Source organism: Homarus americanus, unplaced genomic scaffold (genome assembly GCF_018991925.1).
Source record: "Homarus americanus isolate GMGI-L3 unplaced genomic scaffold, GMGI_Hamer_2.0 scaffold3520, whole genome shotgun sequence".
In the NCBI taxonomy this organism is placed as follows: Eukaryota; Metazoa; Arthropoda; class Malacostraca; order Decapoda; family Nephropidae; genus Homarus; species Homarus americanus.
Window position 1 is genome coordinate 9,093 of NW_024748630.1, and position 17,310 is coordinate 26,402.

The 17,310-nt window shown below is 34.5% G+C and overlaps 1 protein-coding gene across 1 annotated transcript; it reads right to left on the bottom strand.

Moving 5' to 3' along the window:
* Positions 1–860: 860 nt before the first annotated feature.
* Positions 861–16,023, bottom strand: LOC121880376 (putative serine protease K12H4.7). Its single transcript, XM_042387531.1, has 10 exons — positions 15,949–16,023; positions 15,436–15,799; positions 12,340–12,521; positions 10,472–10,704; positions 9,450–9,585; positions 7,515–7,706; positions 6,431–6,552; positions 5,599–5,731; positions 3,712–3,881; positions 861–1,454 (listed from the first exon to the last, which is right to left on the bottom strand). Exons 2-10 carry the CDS (start codon positions 15,616–15,618, stop codon positions 1,342–1,344), a joined length of 1,464 nt encoding a protein of 487 aa, XP_042243465.1. The 5' UTR covers positions 15,619–15,799; positions 15,949–16,023; the 3' UTR covers positions 861–1,341.
* Between the last annotated feature and the right edge of the window lie 1,287 nt (positions 16,024–17,310).

Here is a 17,310-nt window from a genome sequence, read left to right on the forward strand (position 1 = left end):
CATATTTTAGGCCAATTTCAGAAAATTCCTGAATCTGGTTTGTTTCTGGCCTCAAACTTGCTGCATATCACAATACTGTACTACCTGTATTAAATAAAGCACTAAATATTGTAGTTAATGAATGCAGGGAAGATCAGCTAACCGAGTACTTTACTCTAGTTTTCCAGGAAATTTTCACAAAATAGCTTATACCATATATAAACTTCCTTGAACCTGTGAATCAGAAATTTCTATAATCCAGCTCTGATGAAGACTCAAGGTTGTCAGATCAGAGGTTCAACTGTGTTAACCTGTAATTGGATTGAGTCGAACCAATAAAATTTAATTGATAAATATACAGTAGTGGTATAAATACCTTTACAAATACCCAAAACAGAATCTTCACACTGCTTCATTTAAGACACAGAAAATGGAAAGCTGTCAACCATGTTGTAGATTTTAGAGCAGTAGTTTTTATGCATGTAAATCCCAATTCTGTTATGATGTAGGGTGCCTAATCAAGTGTTTAATCCCATTAGTTTGCATTAGCAGCTAGTGGCTTATCCATCTCTTTGGCAAGGATTGTTTACTTATGACAAGTACACTCAATGTGTACTCCTTTCATTGTTGAGTGTGTGGGAAGGGAACTCGGTTCTCTATTCCAGTTAAGAATAAAATCAAGAGATGCCTAAGCTTGTAAGGCAAATGTTCTATCATTTATTCATTCCCAAATGTAATCTTGGCTACAGTGCCAGTGCATTTAGATGTATGTTATCTCTATTGTAACATAATGTTCTCTGAAGTGGAGTAATAAGTTGCTTTTTATTCTAGCTTCCATGCTCCTAATTCAGAAAGGGTTTTCTTGAAAAAATAAAAATGAAACAAATCTGGAAATTTAATAACTGTTGTCCATAATTTCAGAATGCCTTAATAGGTACAACAGTGATTAATGAAACACCTGTCTTTTGAATAAATAAATTTGTTTATTAAACTTCTGAACTTTGTATGATATTTGCTGGTGTACTGAAGGACAGCTAAAATCTGAAATACTGTACGAGTATAAATTTTAAGTAGAGATAAAGTTTAGTTAATTCAGGTAAAGTCAACTTATTTTATTTAAAAACCTTAACAAACTTTAAAATTCAATATAGTCCAGGTTATTATGAATAATACTGAAGAGATTTAAACACAATACAGTCCAATTAGTAAAGTGCAATTTCACATTAATATAAATTTTCATTTACCAAAAACTTAACTGCAAGTATTAAATGCAAAGGTAAAACTTAGTGTTAACATTAGGTTTTTGTAACCTATACCACATCCATTAAGTGGCAATAATTAAAATTGAAGATGAGTGGCACTTCATTCCTCATTAAGCCACTGGGTAATGAGTTGGTATACCTCCTCCCTGGCAGCTGTCAACTGAGATGGATCGTCTGGGGAGTCTGGGTACTCATTGGCACAGTGGGCAGTTCCTTGTAATGAGACAGAGAGTTATCAGAATTTTTTAATTAGTTTATTTGGTCCTGAGAATCAAAATTTAAGCTCATCATTGCATAATGTCATTCTTTCCATATCGATATTTTGCACAAGCCAACAGAATCCAAATACTGTACAGTACAGTATTGCAAAATTCCATATATGTAATATGTGTACAGTACTGTACCATACACCCATCCCTCACTTAGTATGGGAGATATATTTTGAGATGAGGTTCTGCAAAGTGAATCCAGTCCAAAGTAAAAGGTGGACTACGTACCAGACCTTTCCACAAAAAAACTTATCTCACAAAACATGTACAGGTTCTACCTCTCTAGTCCGGCAACCTCGGGACCTGACCAGTGCTGGACCATGGAAATTTCCGGACCATGGAAATTCACCCTTTTCCTGGATAGATAGTGACTTGTGCATACACTTGGAAGCACTAGCACCACTTTCACTGCTTCATGGTCTCTTTGAAGACATATTGAAGGGTTAAATGTTGTACAGTAGGTTCTCAAATTTCGCGAGTTTTTAATTTGACGTTTTTTATTTGGACAAAAAAAGAAACACTGCACAATTTAAAATTTTGACGGCAAAAACAATTCATTAATACAATTCATTAATAATACGTGGAATATTAAAACACACGAGGAGACGAGACGGTATTGTTTTCGTTAATGTTTACAAAACCAGTGACTGATTGGTTCTACATATAAAACTGAAGAAAATAAGACCCTGGTTGTAGCTGTAGTAAACTTAATATGGTTGTTTTAAGTAATATTATTTAATGTTAATAAATGGAACAATGGAAGTAGCTAACCATTAATGGTAAAAAAAAAAGTGAGATCACGTATGTAAGTGAGCACATGTGTAAACATATCGTCATTACTCTACATAAGAATATAAAAGCAACACTTATTTACTGTTCATATATATTTTAATTAATGTTTCTGAATTTAAAACAAAAATTCTACCCACCAGTGGTGGTAAAGTTGAAAACATAAAGACAGCCAATGTTGTTGTGTGTGTTTTTACTCAGATGACGAAGTTGCCAAGCCATCAGGTTCAACTCTAGCTAAAGCTGTAGAACATAAGAACTTTTCTGTGTTGTTTTTAGTTTTTATTTAGCTTTATCTGTGTCATTTTTGTTGGTTTATTTGGATATTGCTTTATTACAGGTAGTAATTTGCCAAAAAAGTAGGGTAAATAAGGCCAAATTTAGCCAAACATCGATAGTACAGTACCAGACTCAAATTAATTTTCTCTATGGGCAAACTAAAATCGTTCCAGACCACGGGAGTTTCCGGACCACAGAATGCCGGACTAGAGAGGTACAACCTGTACATCGCCCAAATGAATGATGTCCCAATTTCCAGAAACTTTCAATCAGACAGTGGTATCTGGCAACTACCAACTCACTTTATTTTTGCTTTTAATTTTTTGAGGTGGAACACAATTTTGTAAATTAGTAACAGAAATTAATTAATAAATGCTAAAGCAGTATTGTATAAGAATATTGTAAGAACAATTCACATACTGTAGCTAAAATTTTAGTCCGTACAGTATATTTTTTAACTAAATAATATGACATACAGTACAAGACTACCGCTTGTGTAAATTAATGTTACAAAATTTTATTGAAATTATCATAATAAAGAAAAAGAATGCCAGTACAGTACAGATAAACACGATCTGCTTTATCGCATCTTTTTACTTTTATCCTCTTCACCACTGATCGGCTCATTAGCCGCTTGGATGGTCGGTCACGTCTGTTACACACTGTTGGCAAGTAATGGCTCCTGAATGTATATGAACCTGCTCCAGTGCTGGTCAAGTCTGGTCTTGAAACAGCTCACACTCGGTAAATTGTTTCAAGAGTTCACTATTCTCACTCTGAAAAAGTTCGCCCTCACAGTTTTCTGGACTTGCTGCTTCTTCAACCTTGAGCTGTGACCCCTTGTGGGGCGGAGGTCTGCCAGCTCCAGGTATGGACACTCGACTGAGTAGTGCACCCCCCCGTACTAACCTCACATCCCCCAGTTTGGGAACCACTGCTCTACACTCTTCACTCTCAATTTACATTGTAAGACATGGTAACCATATAAAAAACAATGCTGAGCAATCTTAATGAGTACTGATGTTACCTTTAAGTAAAAATAATTGAACTGTCTGAGGGATAATTCAACATGTCACCTTGCTATAAACATGGGAAATTAAGACATGATTTTAATACAATACAAAATGACTTACCATTTATATAGATGGCAGTGGCATCATTGCTGATATCGGAAGTAATCCCAAGGGCATGCCAGGGATCAATAGAGCCATTGGGGAAAACAACTCTAGTCACTTTCAGGTCCCGTCCTCCAAAGATTGTGTTTGTTCTCTTAACACCAGCTTCTAGGAGACTCAGGTTAAACCTGCACAAAAGATAATTTGTTATACAGTAATAGCCATGGGGAGGGGGGTGGTCTAGGAGGTGCCACTTAATCATATATAATCACACTTGACACTTAATGAGTTACACTTACCAAAAGAGTACAATACTGTACAGTACTGTACACCACTCACCAATTAATTCACAGGAATGTAGTACACTACAGTTATTCAAATTTCTTGAAATGTATATATACTGTACTCAAATTATAGTTCTATTTATTCTAATGTGGGTGGTCATTTAGGAGTACATCAATACTTAAAAATACAGATAAATAATCCTTGTTTATCACAAATTTGTGTACAGTACTATATTGCAATTTCAGTTACCTTAATTTTTATAAAAAAAATATTTCATTATATACAGTATCCCTCACTTTACTAATGCTGAAGATGAAAAAATTTGCTGATACACATTTTCTATTCTTACATCTTTCTCAATATACAAAAACTATTCTCACTTAATTGAATGAAGGACCTTTAAGGTAATGTACCAAATTTTTTAATGTGTTAGGCTAGATACTAAATTACAGTAGTTAGGCACTAAATTATAGTAGTTTGGCACTAATTTACAGTAGTTAGGCAATTTTTTTTAACCAATTTATTTAATTTATAAACTAAATTAATTAGATACTGTACTGATTACAAAAGTTAACAAATGAATGGTTTTCAAGGAACCTAACCCATTTATAAAGCGTGGGATAACTATACACTGTACTGTATGTAAGTAAGTATTTCATGATTTTTTATTGAATAAGTGATTCTGTATGAAAGATCACCCCAAGTACACTCTCAACAAAACTTCTCGAACACCTGGGCACGATGGATGTGAGAATGAGCAGAATGGGGCTTGTCATCTTGGAATGGTTTCAGATTACATAGTGCTTATAGCATTTGAGAAGTTTTTGTTGAGGGTGTACTTCCAAAATTCATGGCCAGTAATGCATCCCTCTTAATACATAATTTCTTACAGGAAAATTAGTTTTCCATAGATCAATTTCACATATAACAAGAGTTTTCAGGAACAAAACCTTTATGATAAAAGAGGACTATTTGTACACTTAACAATACTTAAAACTAAAACCATACAGTAATGCACAGTCACCCACAAAAGTCCTGTCGTATCTCCTCCTGAACCACGAACCCCGAGATTCAGACTCATAAATTCGAATCATTTATGGGCAGAATAATGCATCAGTGTCTACTGCTTTGGGTTGACGAGTCTGAATCTCGAGGTTCAGGAGGGGAGGCGACAGGACTTTTGTGGATGACTGTACATCAATAATTAAACTGGTCATATGTAGAGGCAGATACCTGTACAGTATTAAAAAAAATGCTGGTCACTAAAGCATGGTGGATAATGAAACTTTTAATGTTACATAACACGTAAAATGTTACTACAATAAAGTTTAGAAATTCACGGCCAAATATGGTGTTGATTTGAGATGAAAGACATAACAAGTACTATGAAGGGCCTTGAGGTCAAATTCATCATATAAACATTTTACAGCAATTTTCCAAGCTCCTGTGAGTTAGCCATGATTACCTGCAGGCAGCTCTCCAGCTTTCACCTCGTCAAATAATATTAAAGCCACTTATTAAAACTTTGTGGAACCCATTAAGCAAAGTGGAAGATGCCATAAACAGCTGACTGCAAAAATAAATAAATAAAGAGTAATATAGAATGGCAATGATACTTACTTTGGTCCATAGATATCTTCACACTGCTTAATGAAGAACTCAATGGGAAACTTGTCTCCAAATGGTTGGTTTTCCGAGTCTGAACTCTGATAGAACCCATACTCTGTACACGTTTGATACATCCACGCTCGACCTACAGGATGAAGAAAATAACCTAGATATCTTACTGCACACTAACTTCATTTCCACTGTGTTTAAAATACTACACATTATGGATATGATGTTATTTCTATATATGTGTGTGTATAAGTCTAAGTACTGTAGTTCCAAATAGGGATCAACTTGATCCTCAACCACCAAGTAAACCAAAAGTGCCTACCTACAAGTACTTGTCAGATCATCATAGATGCTCATGTGGCCAACTAACAGTTCTTTGCTAAGCTATTACAGAGTATTTATCATTTAATAATTCAAAATCCTTGGGCCGTGTACAAGGGGATCCAGATTAAGCGAGTCCAAGTTAGAGGGAGTTTATTCTACTGTACTTGTACAGTACAGTAGTATTTGACTGCAGTTAAGCCTCTGTAGCAATGGTGTTAGTGCAAGATATGTGGTTTAGATGCAGAAACATTCACCAATGCCTGGAAAAATTCAGTAAATGTGCAATTTTTTCTGAGGATAAGAGAATTTGTATCAATACTGTACCCGGAAATCTCTCAAACCCAGAAACACTCTGTACCAATTGTTCCAGCTAATGGGGAGATTACTGTACTTTGTTTCTGCTAAAATCAGACACAGCTTAGTGGTAATTACTGTACTGTAGTTCAATTTGCAGACAGAGAGATACCTGGATGATGGTGTAATGGATACACACATATATTGATACACTTACCCCCAACAGATTCATTGTTTTCCCAACTGGTGGCTTGCAGTTCCTCTATCATGGCATGGTATGTGTGCTCTAGACATGGCTTCCCATACACATCCAAAATCATTGAGTTGACGTCTGCATATCTAGTAAAAATATTGTAATACATTAGAAGAAATTTATTAATACTGCAAATCTCAGGAAACCATAAATTTATCTTTAAAATCAGCATTTAAAAACCTAAGCATGAAACAGTTTCAGTACTGTACCTGTACTGTCAAATGGTACTGTATATGTATGTAACTATTTTCTAGGTAAAAGTCATGATAGCTTAACTCTGTCCAGTGATATTCAGGTTTCCGAGCATATTTTGACAGTTACCTGTACAGGTATTTCCATTTTAATAAATTAAACTATAATTCACGATTTGATAATTCGTGATGTCTTCTGGTACCTACCATGTGTATTATTGTGCCTCCACTGTAATAGGTTCATGGAAATAGCATGTAAACATTATTTGTATTGTGTTTAGCCAGGTCAGAGTCAAGAGTTGGACATCTAAATTCTCAACATTTTATCAAACTTAATTAGGTTAAAGAAAGTCAGACAAAGGATTTTTTTCCAATAGTGTAGGAATAAATTTTTGTGAGTGAGTGTGACTGCGTAGCTTAGAAACAATATCATGCATAGACCTGCTAGTGTAATAAAAACAATATAGTACTGTACAGATGTATGTTTTTAAATTATTTTTCTCCTCCACATTACTCTGATGATTATTAAATACAGTAGAGTTTTGAAGATCTCATCCTCTGTTTTGCTAAATAAATATACTGTAGTAAATTAAAGCATACTGATGTACAGTACAGTACAGTACTCACTTTATCTGCCATCAATGAGATTTTACCTGTTAGCTAAGTGTGCCTATATTATTTCCTTATTTACTTGATTATCCCTTAGGAATAGTAAAAAAATATACTAGACTGCATATATTTGTAACTCAATCTTTAGCAGTGAATACTTTCAGTGTGTTAGTAAAGTCACAAATCAATAAATCAAGAATCATTATGTCAAACTATGAGAAACTTGAATATGTTGTTCTGTGTCATACCTGTCAATAGGCTCTTCATCTTCATTCATCATTATGCCACATATTGTGTCAATGGTGATGTTAGTGCCCTTGACTCCCTCAAAGGCTCGGTTGTCTTTATTATATTGTACCACATCTTCAATATTCTCTGCCAGCAAAGAAAACATATTTGATACATCATCTGCTATCCGTGCATCCAAAGGTGTGCAGAGTCTGTGAATAGAAAGTTGTAAGTAGAGAAAGTATTACTGAAAACTTCAATTATGTTAAAGATTTTATAATACATTTTAATGTTATTCAATCTCATGCAATACTGAAGTGAAAGTGAAACTGGGTCCCTTAGGCCTGGTGGCTTGATAGGGTCAGCATTCAGCATGTATCCAGCACACTGAAAACTAAGCCTTTGATAAATAAGGAGACATCATAGCTGGCACCACTATACTCCACCGCCGTCATTTGAATGTCATATTAACTGTACTGTACTAAACTATTATGTACAAACAAAAAACCACAATTACATGGACAGTAAACATCCAGCAATACGTCATTTATACAGACTTCACAAGAACCAAAATAACGTGTACACTCGGTAAAAAAAGTATCTTTCAAGAGGGGTCTGATGAATTTGGAACTGAACAATTCTGTTGTCTCGCTAGAGTTGGTAGGCGTGATTGTGAGACATTCCCTACCTATTACGGTAGGCCTAATTTAGTTATTTAATTCAAATTATGAAATTACAATAGTTTGTTGCATTTGATTGGTGAACAACAGTATGCCTTATGAGCCTTTATCAAAAACCTTCCTTTGTGGTGTCATTTTGTTTTGCACAAGAATTGTAAGGTATTTTTTTTACTGAGTGTACATAAATACAGTACTTTTTACCTCCCATATTTTGCATACAGTACACTGTACCGTACCATTCTAAGGTTTGCACATATGCAGCTGCCATTACTGTTTGATTTTACTGGCATTAATCTAACACATACTGTAATTACTTATTTGATGGAAGTGATCACATTGTTTTGAGGGTTTAGAAAGTTCAGATGTGAAGTTCATAAAGGTTATACAGGTTGACAACCCTTTATCCGAAATTCCGAAAACCGAAAAGCTCTGAAAGCCCATCCGGGCACAGATCACTGATCCACATCAGGGCCTGGGGAAGAAATGTAATAGTAATAATAATAATTATAATAATAATAATAATTATTCATAGTAAATAAAATTTTTAATAAAAGTACACCAAAATAAAATAATAATAATAACAATAATAATAATAATAATAATAATAATAATAATAATAATAAAATTAATAATAATAACAATAGTACTGTAATAATAAAATAATAATAATAATAATAAAGAAATACAAGAATGAAAAAAGTTTCAAAAGTGAGAAACACGACCTAGACCTATGAATTATTACTGTATTATTATAATTTTTATTATATTTTCGCCCCCCCCAAGCCCTGATGTGGGTCAGTGATCTGGGTTCGGGTGGGCTAATACACACACATAATAAAAAATAAAAAAAAAAATAAAAAAAATAACCATTCTGAAAACCGAAAAACTCCAAAATCCGAAATGTCTTTGGTCCCAAGGATTTCGGATAAGGGATTGTCAACCTGTATACTGAACAATACTTAATATATTACCAGTATGTGCATCAAATGCATACAATTAAATTTATTAATGTACAAAAACTATTAATTTATCATTTGACCATTTATCAGCTACTGAAGGTAATGTATGCCCATACAGGAATATAGCTAAAGAAGGTCCACAATTCAAGAAATAAAACTGTACGTATTCATGTATTGGTGTTTATCAAACTGTTTCCATCTTATGGTATTGCATACCAACCTTTGTTTTGATCTGTAAATAATTTTTTAAGTTAATGAACAAAAATGACATTTTGTATTGACCCATGGACAGACATAAAAGGTTGGAACTATTAACCTGAATTCTGTCGTGATGGTCCGCCAACCAATTTGGTGAAGTAATAACATGTCGAGCTCTCGGTGCGCTTCTTTGATTTGTGTGTTACAGTCTTCACTCACAGTGGCAAGAGAATCACGAACCACCTCTAAGTATTCTGTATAGAAGTACAGTACATGAGGATTTTCAGAGACACGCTAACAAATTTTTATGATCAAATGTTAGTGCAATATTTTCATTTAATTCAATTAGAAAAATACATACTATAAATAATTTCTTTAGTTTGGTACAGTATTTACATCAAAGGAATAATGCTAATACAGTACTTGTACTGTACTAATGAGAAAAATTAAAAGTAAATGTTGATGTGGACTTGACAAAACATTTGAGGTTAAGTTGATTTACTATATTTTGTATTTTTTGGACATCTCTGATTTCTATAAATTACACTAAATGCTAATTAAATTTCATGACTTCCAGGTGTGTAATTTATATAATAAATATAAATGAATGAAGGTGTGTATGAACCCTGTCTGCCACACATACTGTACAGTACTCACCCATGCTCTTCATTTTCTTATTTTATAGTTTAATATTACATTTTTGTTATTTCTAAGCCACCTGAGAGTATTGTAATGATTATTCCACAATTTTTAGTTTCATTACAAGTAATAATGGCAACATGCCACCTCCACAGATCTTATTCCTAATTATCCCTCGTTTAACGATGATTTCACATAACGTTATTTTTCCATTAACACGTCTCCATCGTTAAACGAGGAATACCCTGTACCTGTATTCTTTACAATTCTGCCTGCCAATCTAAGTCACAGTAAACATGGTGAAGAATAAATTATGTGTAGAAAGTGATGACGTACATGTCCATGTTTTGGATGTATAATTTCCTCAGGTGACTCAGTAAACATACACTAATCATTAATGTAGAGGGATGGTGCTGCTGAGAACCCTGAGCCTGTCTGTGTATACGTAACCAGAGAGGCTTTGCATCTTAACAACAACAGTTACATTTAAGGATAACTTACCTTTGAAATTAACCTGAGCTACAATAGGAGCACTTGTAGCTACAGCTCCATGTGCTAGATGTGGATACTTCATGCGGAACCAGGCTGCCAGTGACCCTGAGTATGATCCACCAAATACAATCCATTTGTTATCTTCAAAACCAAGACTTTCTTGCATGTCCACAATAAAGGCTGCCAAATCTGCTAGAGCTTGTTCAGTACTTAGGTATGCCAAATTTTCTACAGATACATCCCTGGAAATTTTCAAGGCAAAACAGTTCTTTAGTATTTAATCTATATTGTACTGTAAAGGCAGTCCCTGGGTTTGCGAATGAGTCCTGTTCCTGGGGACGTTCTTAAGTCAAAAATTTATGTAAGTCGAAACACATGCTATGTGCATACCATACTTACAGAATTTTTTTTAAAATCTCACTACAATATATCATAGCCTAAGTCCTTATATACAGTCTAAAATCACTTAATTTAAGAGAAAAGAAGAAATGCACGCAGAATGACAAAATACAGTAAATAAAAGAAAAATAGGTCATCAGGTAAATAAAATACTGTAAATTTAAAGTTTAACCTTGTTCGTAACAGCGGATGTTCGAAAACCAGGAACTGCCTGTAATTATATTCTGATATTTTAAGGGTTAATAACTATTCTGTCTTGATCTCAGAAGCAAAAATTAGCTTGTGAAAATATGCTCTGATAACATAAATATTTGAAGAGAATAAGAAAAACATTAAAAAATTTCTGCGACATCCTCCACCACATCGTTTGACGTCACTGGGCTCCAGACAAAGAGGAATGTACATCTCAGAACTTGTTCATCATGCAAACTCTTGGAACTTCCAGAAAATTTGTCACCATGCCCTGTACTATACAGCTACTCCTCGACTTACGACCACCCAGACATACGACCGCCTCAGTCGTACCAAAATCTTTTAAAATTACGTATTTTTGAGTCTCGACGTTCGTGATTGCGCTGTGTACTGACACAATTTTTGTTTGTAATTCTCTTTAAAATGGCTGGCAAGCTTAAAAGTGAGAGTTTTGTGGTGCTGAGAAGAAAAAGAGACACCCATTTTGTATTTTATATGTATTATTTTTGCATTTTCAACTTACGACCTGGATTTGGGTCCCGAACCCCGTTGTAAGTTGAGGAGAGACTGTACCTGTACTTATGTTACTGTGTATTCCATTTTTAAGCAATTGTCTTAAATAAAAATTACTGTAATTTGTTTTAAACAAATAATTAAGATTGTTGACTAATTTTTGTCTGACCTCTTGCTGTAATTTTTTTTTCACAATACCAATACTAAACAGTATGTCCTATATTATTTCCCTATTACAGTACCTGTGCACCAAAAATTTTCACTGCGTAAGTTCCTTGCTGCATATTATAATTTTTATAAAGGATTTATATTTCATTTGAAAACAATCTTTGCTTTCATATCTGTAGTGCCAACTTAAAACTTTTAAGCCCATATTCTGTGCCTTTCCCATTAACTTGTTTACCAATTTGTAATGCCTCTTCAGCATCTGTGCAAAATACACAACTGTATCATCTGCAGACTGAATTGATGTAGTTTTTGATAAAATACTTCACATTATGGGACATGTATTGGCACTAATTATTACTGTACACTATACTGTATGTATTATTGGTGAACTCACCTTAATTTTTTCAGCCCACAAAACCACCTCCTGTACCAGTACATTTTTCTCCTTGAACAACTGTATGGGTGTACTGTACATATGGGAAGACGAATTTCAACAATAAAAGATGATATTTAGAAGGGATTGTAAATGAATAAACCTGCCAGAATGTGGAAGACAACTTTGAGGATAATAATGTAAATGATTGATAATGGAGTAAAAAACTTACTCAGTAGGATGACTCTTGCCATAGTAGCGATGCTCCAAAAACAGCATGTAAGCTTTAAGACTCTGGGCATATGTAACCCAAGATCCTTCCACCATCCATACTGGATCAGCTGGTCCTTCTCCTCCTATCATCAAAAATACAGGTCCTCCAGGCTCATAAAAAGAGTCATTGGTAAAGTACCTCTGAAATTTTTAAAGTTCCATTAATATGAGCAATAATCTGCAAACTCAATACAATTTTAAAGTTCTCATAAGTTATTATTGTGTGTACTGTACAGTACTGTACCTACAGAAATGGGGTAATGGCCCTGAAATCTGTTTTTATGACCATTTCTGTGGTAACTGAACTGTACTAATACTGTAGTTACAATGTGTATGTACAGTACAGTATTCCCTTAAATGCCGTCAGGTAAATATCTAACACCTAGGGGCATTCAAATCTTTATTATCAGCTTGTTAAGGTGGCAAATGTGAAGTTAAATCCTCTTATTATCAGCATCTATAGTGTGGCATACTTTTTAAGTATTCTAACTATTCAGGATCATGGACGGTGAAATTGGAAAAGTGTGTCTGAGTTTGGTCTTGAAACGGTGTGGGATACAAAGCAGGCTTTGGAGAATTGATTACCGTGGATACGGCATCCTAAAGAATCTTTGTAGAGTACTGTACATACTGTACTATAAAAAAAACATTCTGAAAGGAGTTCCCGAAACAGCTGAATCAACAATAAATTCCCATAGATCCTTACATGAATGGGCCCCCTTTTCTGTTGTACAATACAGGTACAGTAGAGTACAGGGCTCCCATAAATGATGTCACCTCCTTAGACATCTTTACTAAACCTAATAGCTTGTGGCCCTACTGTATTGTATCTTTTTTATTATTATTCCTTTACTCATTTCAATGGCCTTTCAAATTTGAGTCAAGCCTTGTAAAATTAAGGAACTCCTGGCACAAAGATAAATACAAATTTTATGCTAATAATAATTTTATAAAATTGACTTTGTTATAAAGACGACATATTACTTTGATACCTTTCAAACACATTGTTGAGGCACAGTATTGTATCTGGTCCATTCATTTTAAAAGATATACCATACTGTAATGACATTGAAGTCACTACAGTACAGTACAGAACAGTAGAGGTATGCCTAACTGACTATCTCCATCATTGGCTGTTGCCCTTATCTTAGTGGGCATTGTTTATGAAAGAGATAAATAGAGAATACCAGAAATCAGAAATTTACATGACAATTCATTACATTATGGTACAATTGATACAATAATTATTATTAAGAAGGGAGAAAACGAAGGCAGCATTCTGAAGATAAGGGAAAATGTGGGGTTAAAAAAATAAAAACAAACACCAATAGTAGAACCTTTGAGAATTCAACTTAACCAATAGTATGTACAGTATTATAATCTATTTTAACCAAAATATTACCTCATTTATCCAATGGATGTGTATAAAGTGATTCTGTGAACCTGGTTTTGTACACAACCAAATGTGTTTGCCTGTTGATCGTGATGCGGACAAGAAGACGATATAACAATACTGACGGAATTTAAGTTCACTAAACACATTTTTGCAGGAAAATAAATTCCAATCTCTCTAAGGTTCTAACGGTGTTTTTTGTGTATTTTAACCCCACATTTTCCCTCATCTTCAAAGTCCTGCTCACTTTGTGTAAATCATGGTTATATCTCATTAAATAAGCATTAGCCCCACAATAAAGGTCATATTTGTTAAAACTACAACAAAACACATAAAAACACTACAGTACAGTATTTGGTAAATCCTCTATTCCATAGTGACCTTGCAAGAAACTCTACATACAGTATATTGAGGTTTGTTTAGGTTCAGGTTAGACTTACACAGTTTATTGATATTTGAATCTTTAGGTTTGGTTTTGTCAGTTTTCTGTGTGTTTTTACCCCACAATTTTCCGTACACTTCAAAGTCCTGCCCACTTTGTGAGATCAAAATTTCATTTCTGATGGAAATGCAATACCTATACTGTACTGTAAACTATTCTTTAGTTTTCTTTTTACCTCCCTCCTTCACTATTACCATATAAATCAATATCGAGTTCCGTGCATGGTCACTATGGAGTATTTACCACACTTGTATCTACTAGGCCACTATAATCGTGCCATTTCATAAATGCACCAAATGAAACCATTCTAGTTCATGTTCTCAAAATCCTGGGCAAAACTGGATCAGACATCTAAAATCAGAAGGAGGTGTTTGATTTCATGATTTTTTTTAGATAGTAAGTGTAATTATTGATGACATACCCATCGCCGATTTTTCATAAAAAAATAATTTAAAAATGCCGTAATTTCACTGAGTTTTGTAGTAAACACAGTCATAGTTAGGAAAATGTGTTAAAAAGAGTTTATTTCAAAATTAAACCTAACCTAATCTTAGTTGACAAGAAAAACAAATGGCAGAAGTGTTGTTAGGAGACCCCATCAATCAAACCAAAGAAACCTACCTAACCTTGCCTAACTTCCTAGCTGTAGGACTCCACCCCCGACATATTAAACAGAAAGAACTTACTACGATATGGTGTAATTTTACACTTTTTTTTTATGTGGACGTGAGAGAAGTTGTCCGTACCGAGCGGCTCATAAACATACACAGAGCCTACGACTGACTGACTTATCACCAAGCAAAACAAATTAGTGCTGCTAATGGCCTAATTTTCTACTAAATGAAGCATTTGCCCAAGAAATGAATATCATACTCGGGTAAAACTGCAGATTACAGCAATCAAAGAATCTGATAAAAAATATGTGTTACCTAACCTAATGTAATATAAGAAAGTGATCATAAAAAAAATAGGTCTATCGATTAAGTGTAACGAATTTCCGGAACTCTGTGGTTGCTGTTTACCGCAATATTACCCATATTCGAACTGATCGATGAAAATATAGTAAGAATAGAAACATCAAAACAAATAATGCGGTGACAGGTTTACTATCAATATTAACCACAGTAAGTAATAAAAGTGATAAAGCAATGCATAGAACTTAATAGACCCTGATCTAACCAAAGAAGTACTGTATGGATAGGTAATAAAGTACTGTATACCTGCTGCCATGTTCGTGTATCTGAAGGGTTGAAGTGGTTGAGGCTTTGAGTGTACCATTGGTCAGGAGGAAGCTGTACACCTTCTGGTCGTTTAGGTGGGTACATGAACCCACTGCCTCCTTGCCTCCACCCCAGCACGGTGGTCACCCCCACTAGGCACAACAAGACTAAATTGTGATGCATTACAGTAAGGTAAGGTTCTGCTACCCTCAGTGCCAGCAGATGCTCTTCTCTTATACACTGTCAGCTGGTAGCATCCCTTTTGTACCTAAGCTATCAGCTGTTTACTCTCTTATTATCATTAACAGTATCAGCTGGGAGTACACATCATGGGAATCAGCTGACCTCTCGTGTAACTCTGAAGCTTTACAAATTATGAAGTGTGGAATTAATAATAATAACAATAATTATTCAGCAAAGTTATCATGCATTTTTACAATTGGATAATCATGTTTATAAACTATGCAGTTTTACATTTCAGCATGAATATAGACAATGACAATGTATGAGTACGGTGCACATAGGTGGTGGGTTTATATGAATAGTTGGGAACTTAGGACCACAATATTATTTTGTTTGTAAACTGTACAGCTTTTTAACATGAGGTGAAGCTGTATGTACATGCATGACGTTTGGAACTTGGCAATGCCTTGGTGAAAGCGACTGCCGTTCTTATCACTAGATGACTCTGACGTCAGTTATCACTGTGGGAGTATGATATGTAAGCTTAGGATAATTATTCATTTAGAAATGGCTAAATATGCATGCAAATATGCAGTAAACACTTAAATATGCACTTTAAAATATGTTAATAAATAATAACTACTAAGTTAATAGCTCCTTTTCTGTACATTTTTTCAGTAAATTTACTTGCCCAGACAGGATGTCGCCGAAGTAGGATTTTTTAAAGAAGGATTAAATACAAAAAACAATATACTGACATAAAGTAATTTATTAAACAATACTGAAAGAAGTATTCCTTTTAAGAAAATAGAAGAACAAGAGTGTCAGGAGGGAACTGGTGGAGCCCGTGCATCTATACCCTGCCTGGCTGAACACGGACCCATGTCCACTGACCAGCCCATCACGGCCTAGCTAACCACAGCCTAATGTTGTGCTATATAAACGTCACTTAAGTATGTTCCTTTTGGATATTATGACACTAAAACAAAATCGCGTATTTTCGAGTTTGTTTTAGTACAATAAAATGGACTTTTATATTTCAAATATCAGTAATTTTTGCCCCAGTGTTGCTGTTATGCTCGCGAATTTTTTGACCCTTGAGGTTGAAGAATGTATATATATATATATATATATATATATATATATATATATATATATATATATATATATATATATATATATATATATATATGATGGCATTGCACGTAGGTTAGGTTAAGTTAGAACATAAGAAAATAAGGAGTCTGCAATAGGCCGGTTGGCCTGTGCATGGCAGCTCCTGTCGAGAGTTACTACCTCTCTCTATCATCCATGAATCTATCTAACTTCCTTTTTAAACTTTCCAGAGTTCCAGCACTTACTACAAAGTTGCTAAGCTTGTTCCTCTCGTCCACCACCCTATTTGTGAACCAGTTTCTTCCTATCTCCCTCCTAAACCTAAACTTATCCAACTTAAATCCGTTGTTTCGAGTCCTATCCTGCTCGGATATTATAAGAACTTTATTTATATCCCCTTTATTGATTCCTTTCACCCACTTAAATACTTCTATCATATCTCCCCGCACTCTTCGTCTTTCTAGGAAATGCAAGTTAAGTTTCTTTAGCCTATCCTGATATGGAAGGTTTCTAAGTCCCGGAATCAGTTTCGTCATTCTTCGCTGCACCGACTCTAGTGAATTGATGTCCATTCTA